This window comes from Rhododendron vialii, chromosome 4a (assembly GCF_030253575.1).
Source record: "Rhododendron vialii isolate Sample 1 chromosome 4a, ASM3025357v1".
NCBI classification, from domain to species: Eukaryota; Viridiplantae; Streptophyta; class Magnoliopsida; order Ericales; family Ericaceae; genus Rhododendron; species Rhododendron vialii.
In genome coordinates this window covers 19,737,871-19,745,911 of record NC_080560.1, presented here as the reverse complement: position 1 = coordinate 19,745,911, position 8,041 = coordinate 19,737,871, and the positions used below count along the sequence as shown (strand labels likewise).

Genomic DNA, 8,041 nt, shown 5'->3' with positions numbered 1-8,041 from the left:
GCCAGACGATGGACCATTCTTATTCAGAGGACACCCGATGGTGCCTGCAAGACCTGGGGTGCCTTCTTGCCAAGACCTTGAAGCAGTGGGATACCAATTTCCCAATCGAGGGAGATACCCTAATCAAAGGGGTGTTGGTTTCAGAAGAGGTGCTGGACCACGAGGTGGAGGACCTTATGGACGTGGATGGCACCAACCTAGGATGGTTTTGCCACCTAATCATGATCATGAGGATTGGAGCACACTTAATCACCCAAAATTCCCAGCAGAGGGTTGGTATACCAAAGTATCCAATTCACAGAAGAGAAGGCTTCAAAGGAAGTTTGCAGCCAAGGCTTATGGTGACCCATGGGATCATGTTTTCGAACCATGAGAAAGAATGGAACCATCAAAGGTTTCAAACATGGTGTGGACCCGAGAGCAAGGAGAAGCCAGTGGTCCGAAAAAGCCAACTCTCAAGCATGGGGGGCAAGAAAGTAATGCTGAAGCTTCTCCCCAGTCGACTGCCCAACCAAAGGGTAAGAAAGAGTTGAAGCAGAGCTTGAAGAAGAAGATGGAGGAATTCCAAAAACTCATGGAAGCAGACGATGATGATCTCTTTGATGAAGGTTCAGAACAGGAAGACCTGATCAAAGATGCTTCCCCATCTCCACAGAGATCTACAACATTTGGCGAAAGTCTGGCCGCAATCCAATTCGGGTCAGTACCTATAAACTATCAGTGTAATATGATTTTAGTTCTACCAAAGCAGTTCAAGGCAAAACCAAATTAGCCTATAAACTTGGCAGGTGATGTTGAAGATACTACCCAATCGATTGTAAAAATAATGGATAAAGAGAAGCATTTTCAGTCACAACCCATTAACGTCGAGACAGATGAACACGAAAACAGTATCGTGGTTCTTAGAACACCTGACGATGCCTCAATAAGGCATCTGAGACCACTATATATTAAACTGCATATGAATGGCCAGCCTGTCTCAAAAGTGTTGGTCGACAATGGAGCAGTGGTCAATATTTTACCTTTTAGAATGTTGAAAGTCCTGAACAAAACCAATGACGATTTGATCCCAACAGAAGTTATAGTCGGCAATTTCGCTGGGGGATGTTCTCCTGCTAAGGGGGTCATATCTTTGCAACTGCAAATTGGGACTAGGAGGATGCATGCAACGTTTTTTGTAATCGATTCTTCATCTAATTACAATGCCTTACTAGGCAGGGATTGGATTCATATAAATAGTTGTGTGCCATCTTCTTTGCATTAGGCTTTGATCTTTCTGAAGCGGAGGAAGCAGCAAGAATGGAGGTCTTTTGGGCAGACCGACATCCATTCAAATCATAGACCAACAATATCGAAGCAGATCTCTACAACGAACATTTGTGGCCAACAAGGATAGAAGACTCAGAAGTTAGATCTAATCAAGTTGGGGTAACTAAGAGTCAATTCCTCACATACATTAAGGAAGGATTCCAGGAACTGAGCAAGGATTTCACCAGGCCTAACATTATATCAAGGCCTGTCAAAATTGATCAACAAGTTTTTAATGTTTAGAAACCTATTAGACACAGGAAGTGAAGAGTTAGCTACTGTTAAAGCCACTTTTAAGAGGTTGTTTTCTTTTCTTGTTGACAGAAAATTGCAGGCAGATGAGCCTATTTCTTGTAATTGGGCTGAGTGTGTTTTTGATGATAGCCCACTGAACATGAAAGAGTTAGGTTTAGCAGCCTTGAAACCAGCACCGGCTAAGCTAGACGACGATAGGGCCCAGGTGAAGGATCCCACGGAAGAGGTAAACTTGGGAACTCCAGAAGATCCTAAGATCACATATGTCAATGCTACTTTGCCTGATGAAATAAAGGAAAAGTTTAAGTATTTGTTGCGTAAATTTAAAGATTGTTTTGCTTGGAGTTATGATGAAATGCCAGGTTTAGATAGATCTTTAGTCGAGCACAAAATACCTATAAAAGTGAATTATGTACCTTTTAACCAGGCACCTAGGAGAATGAAGGATGACGTCCTTCCTCAAGTCAAGAAAGAAATGGAACGTTTATTTGAGGCAAAGTTCATTAGACCGGTCAACTATGCTGAATGGGTCTCAAATGTTGTCCCAGTATTAAAGAAGAATGGGAAAGTTAGAGTTTGCGTCGATTTCAGAGATCTTAATACCGCATCACCAAAGGATGAATATCCAATGCATGTTGCTGACTTGCTAGTCGATGCAACGGTAGGTTATCAAATGCTGTCCTTCATGGACGGTAATGTTGGTTACAACCAAGTATATATAGCTGAAGAAGATACACATAAAATAGCATTTAGATGTCCTGGATACATAGGAACATTCGAATGGGTGGTTATGGCTTTCGGATTGAAAAACGCAGGAGCAACCTATCAAAGAGTTATGAATTTGATTTTTCATGATTTTCTACATAAATTCTTGGAAGTTTATATAGATGATGTTGTTGTGAAGTCGAATTCAGTTGATGAGCACTTACATCATCTTGAACAGACTCTGGAAAGGATGAGGCGTTACAATTTAAAAATCAATCCCTTAAAATGTGTGTTTGGTGTTACAGCAGGAAACTTTTTGGGATTCTTAATGCATCAAAAAGGGATCGAGATTGATAAAACTAAGGCTGATGCTGTTTTGAAAGCACAAGCCCCGACCAATAAGGAAGAGCTCCAACAGTTCTTGGGAAAGATTAATTTCCTTCGAAGGTTCATTGCCAATCTATCTAGAAAAACAATGGCATTCTCCCCGTTGTTGAAATTGAAGTCAGAACAGGATTTCAGATGGGAACAAAAGCATCAGAAAGCTTTTGATATTTTAAAACAATCATTGGTAACTGACCGCGTCGTACCGTGTCAAAAATATATTTATAAAAACTTGGAGTTAACTACAACTCCGTAGAATAGTGGTTAAGACCGAGTGTCGATCCTCAGGCACAGTATGGCTAAGTTACGCTAAATTCGATTAACTTCTAGATTAATTCGGACAGAAAAAGTTGAATTGATTTGATTTTGAGAACTAATTAAATAAAGAAAACAATAAAAGTAAGAGTTGGAAAGTTGATGGGAAAAAGATCTAGGTTTTCGAATCCATTCCGACCACGTAACAACAATATACATAGGCTCGGTTTAATTATTCGAATCAGAAGAGATTATCGCTAGGACTTGCAAACCCTTTAGATAATCGTCAAGAAAATAATTGCGTTGTTAAAAGGCATAGACTATCCCATAGCACGGACCATCTCAGTAGCACGGTCAAGCCGCCTAACGGCACGATCCGTCTTACAAGCATAATCTATCTCAGAACTCCAATCACAATCAATGAAAACCATTGTATAACTCGTATTTGAAAGCGCGCATACAAATACTCAATAGATTAAAACCATTAAAAATCATTCTATTGATCAAAACAAAACGGGTTCTTAGTCATACAATCGATCCGAATAATAAACCAAAATCCTACGCATAAACAGAATTACTTGATACGAAGTTTCATCTTCCCCCTAGAGAATGGAATTAGCCGGCCATCGGAGCCGGATTCTTTTCCGTGATGTCGTGCGTTGTCGTGCTCGTCCAAGAACTGATTTTCCCGGCCGAGAGATCCTCTTTGCCGAAGTCACAGCTATATACTCCTTAGGTAGGGTTTAAAGCATTAACTACATAAGAGGTCCATGGGACTTTATGTAATTATTAATTGGCAATTGAACTTTGAGTAACTCTGCACTTTGACCCCAAACATCATTAAATTCTTGTTTTTATCCAAAATCTTGGACAATGAGCTCGATCAACCTATAAACAAAATAAAAGCCAAATTAATATCAAGCAACATATATAAATGGCTAACAAGTGTAGTTTAGAGGGTCAAAATATCAATATTTCGGCACTTATCACACCCCCCAACTTACATTTTGCTAGTCCCTAGCAAACAACTAATGAAAATAAATTAAAATGGATAGTTCTTTTAAACCCCCGGGCGGTTCCGGTAGGACGAGTGAAGTCTCGTGAGGGTTTTCAACAGTGATCACCCACAAAACACCATGAATCCCCTTACACGGAACCCACAACCAGCAAGTAACTCATTAGTCTCTCAAGCCAAGGCACAAAGTCATTGCACAAATATATTAGGCAACACCAGTTAAAAATGCTATCAAGAGATGCATATAAACTATGGCACCTAATTTAGCGTGTGTGAACACTTGGACTTAGTCACCGATGACATGCCACTCAAAGTTCTCTTTGGACCGTGCTTCGACTTCAATTCTCACAGTGTCATGCACTCACAAATAAAATCGCTTGAAACAAGGTGCATTATGAACTCTCAAGTGTGCGGTTTGGAAGTTATGTAATTGAAAGTAAAACACTTCGCACACTATGACACGAAAAGAACGTTTAATATGGTGGACACACGGTCTCATGGACAAAACACCAAGCATTGGAACTCACTCTCACATCCATCAATCCACTTCCCATCACCCTAAGGATCAAATAGGATTTTAATTTCGGTAGTAATGTTGGGTAAGGAAAAATATTTCAAGGTTAGGGTAAAATATCAAGTGTCCGAGAATAGGCAAACAACTCAAGGCTAATTTAGCAATGTGCGGCCTTTTTTTTTTTTCTCTTTTCAACTCCACCTTATCTCTCCTTCTAACCTTTCAACATTTTTCAACCATAAAGCACGATTCCTCATTTTCAAATAGATTGGTGCCCCTTTCTGCTTCTTCTTCTTCTCTTTTTTCTTTTGTTGTATTTCTTTTTTTTAAGGGACACCACCAATTCAGGCACAAAAATTCACAATCTACCCAAAAATTTTACCTTTACATTCTTGCCTTTCTCCAAACACAATATGGAAGGTGGAGCTAACCAAGAAAAGGCTAAGTATAAAAGGCTCAAAGTGGCTTGCAAGGGATAAACGTGAAAATAAAGGAATGAATCGGCCCAAATATCAAGAAAATGCCTATAATCCTCTCCCAGGGGTGTAACACCCATGTGGCAAACCAAAACCAAGAGATAGTATTATGTGTTCAAGTTCCAACACTCAGCAATCAAGAATAATGAGACCATCAACAAGTATATTCTTTTCGTTGACATACTAAGAAGTTACGTGACACCACTCCAATAAAAGATAAGGCTCGAAAGCTCACTAGGGCATAAGTCTCCACTAATCTAGCCATTGAGAACGTTCAAATGACACCCACAAGCAAACTAAGTCCAAATAGACGTGAAGTGCAGAAAGATGCAAAACGCAAGTGCCATTGAGAAGCGCATTAACAAGATAGCATAAAGAACTAGCAATATGTAGAATACCAATCCAATGCACAACATGTCTCAACTCAAGCAATCAACAAGTATCTCGCAAATTCCAAGTTCCGTGCAAGAAAGATCCCACTTTTTTTGAAATTTTCAAAATTTTAAAGATTCTAAACATGAACAAGCATCAAAGAGTCACTCCCCCCAACTTAAAACCGTTGAATGTCCTCATTGAAAACAAGCACACTAAAAGGTAAGACAAGAGCGGAAAAGAGAGGAAAGATATCACCTCAGGTACGGAGACATGCAAACTAAAAAGATGTGGGAGAAAATGGAACTCCCCCCAACTTAAACAATGCAACCTGCAAAGCATTAGACTCCACAAAACAAGACACTAAAATAAAGAAGGAAATGAATGGACAAAGCAAAAAATTAAATAAATAAATAAGGAAGAAAAATAGGCTGGAAAGGTAGGCTGAAAAAAAAATTAAAGAAAGAGAGAAAATAAAAAATAAAAACAAAAACTATACAAAAAGTTTATGACACGCACTCCCATCATGTGAAACCCAAATGTTAATCACACTATGAAGTGCAACAAATATTAACATCTCACCCCACTTCAAGCATTTCGTTAAAAATTGTACGCGGCCATGCCACAAACTCAAATACTTAGAGTATCTCAGTTGCTTTAGCCGCGTTTGAAATTTAGTTTCCACCAAGTGCGAATTCCAAACAAAATTAACTTTCAAGTTGTTGACGAGTTTCAGAAAAAATGGATGGTAAACCATATTAAAATTATCAACGCCAAGAAAGTCAATTTGTTCTAATGTGATAATCTCTTGTAATGGTGGATGCTCAATAGGAGGAATGACATCATCTATGGTCGGGGTTATTAGATTATCAAGATCAAGTGGACTTTTCACAATTATTGGCACTGATTTCTCAAGAGTCGTATCATGAAAATTCATCTCAAGTGTACTAGAATGCTCTTGAGGAGATTGTAGCACTTTAGGTTCATCGCTTGGATCAACTATTTCGCAAGTTACAAGTGGCTCTGTTATTTCATCTTCCAATGCATAAGAATTGATCACTTCAAAAATTTTAACTTCATTGCAAGAAAGAGAATCAGCTAGTCGATCAAAATAAGCATCAATCTCTTCTGCATCCTTATCCAAAAATTCACAATCGCCCCTCATATTTATCATCTCACGTGTCTCAAAAGTTAAACTTTTGTAGAAAATATCAAGAATGCGCCCAAGATCACAGGTGTGTTGTGGCCAACCAAATAGTGAACATTTAAACCGCCACCAACATCGAGAAAAAGACTCACCTTGTAGTTGATAAAAATCTAAGATTTCGCGTAATAGCATATGAGTCTCATACCCAGGGGAAAACTTTTTGGTAAATTGTGTATATATATCTCCCCAACTACGATTCAAGTCTTGGCTTAAAGAATGAAACCAATTCTTAGCAACGTCCCTTAGAGACAAAGGAAACAATCTAAACAGAGCCACTTCATCGTCACCACAAATCTCCTCAAGTTTGTCTAAGTGTAAGTACAGATTTTCCCCATCGATATCATAAAATTTAGGAACAGAATCATCAAACACATGTTGCCAATAATTGGGTAAAGCGGACACTGAACGATTAAAGTGATTCTCATACCCTCCATAGCAATTTGCAAAATAAGCCATCTCTTTTTTTTTTTGGTATTTTGATTTTTCTTTTTTCTTTTTTTAAAGAAGAGACAGAAAAAAAATCAAATAAATAAATAAAAATCTAGTGCAAGCTTCTCAACTTATACAAAGTAAAAGAAAAACTTACAGCACTTTGTTAAGAATTTTCCCCACCACAAAGCAGTTGCCAGCTTCCATTTTTTTTCTCTTCGTAAAGTCAATAATCCTGCACTAGAAAAACTAATGCAAAAAGAACAATAATTAACAAAAAAAAAATGCTAACTAAGAACTAAAATAAAAACTAATCGAAAGAATGTAACCGTGCAAACTATCCCCGGCAACGGCGCCAAAATTTGACCGCGTTGTACCGTGTCAAAAATATATTTATAAAAACTTGGAGTTAACTACAACTCCGTAGAATAGTGGTTAAAACTGAGTGTCGATCCTCAGGGACAGTATGGCTAAGTTACGCTAAATTCGATTAACTTCTAGATTAATTCGGACAGAAAAAGTTGAATTGATTTGATTTTGAGAACTAATTAAATAAAGAAAACAATAAAAGTAAGAGTTGGAAAGTTGATGGGAAAAAGATCTAGGGTTTCAAATCCACTCCGACCACGTAACAACAATATACATAGGCTCGGTTTAATTATTCGAATCAGAAGAGATTATCGCTAGGACTTGCAAACCCTTTAGATAATCGTCAAGAAAATAATTGCGTTGTTAAAAGGCATAGACTATCCCATAGCATGGACCGTCTCAGTAGCACGGTCAAGCCGCCTAACGGCACGATCCGTCTTACGAGCATAATCTATCTCAGAACTCCAATCACAATCAATGAAAACCATTGTATAACTCGTATTTGAAAGCGTGCATACAAATACTCAATAGATTAAAACCATTAAAAATCATTCTATTGATCAAAACAAAACGGGTTCTTAGTCATACAATCGATCCGAATAATAAACCAAAATCCTACGCATAAACAGAATTACTTGATACGAAGTTTCATCTTCCCCCTAGAGAATGGAATTAGCCGGCCATCGGAGCCGGATTCTTTTCCGTGATGTCGTGCGTTGTCGTGCTCGTCCAAGAACTGATTTTCCCGGCCG

The 8,041-nt window shown here is 38.4% G+C and overlaps 1 protein-coding gene across 1 annotated transcript; it reads left to right on the top strand.

Moving 5' to 3' along the window:
• The first annotated feature begins 379 nt into the window (after positions 1-379).
• Positions 380-3,654, top strand: LOC131323791 (uncharacterized). The gene is made up of 9 exons (XM_058355632.1): positions 380-518; positions 609-677; positions 789-1,177; positions 1,265-1,305; positions 1,552-1,608; positions 1,693-1,789; positions 1,991-2,255; positions 2,442-2,839; positions 3,514-3,654. The coding sequence occupies exons 1-9, from the start codon at positions 380-382 to the stop codon at positions 3,652-3,654; spliced, it is 1,596 nt and encodes a 531-aa protein (XP_058211615.1).
• The last annotated feature ends 4,387 nt before the right edge of the window (positions 3,655-8,041 follow it).

Excerpts from the sequence above, each read along its gene's own strand:
- LOC131323791 (XM_058355632.1), top strand. The coding sequence starts at position 380 with ATGGAACCATCAAAGGTTTCAAACATGGTGTGGACCCGAGAGCAAGGA. Across the intron at positions 519-608 it reads GTCGACTGCCCAACCAAAGG|GTTCAGAACAGGAAGACCTG; the intron begins GTAAGAAAGAGT and ends TCTTTGATGAAG. Across the intron at positions 678-788 it reads ATCTACAACATTTGGCGAAA|GTGATGTTGAAGATACTACC; the intron begins GTCTGGCCGCAA and ends TAAACTTGGCAG.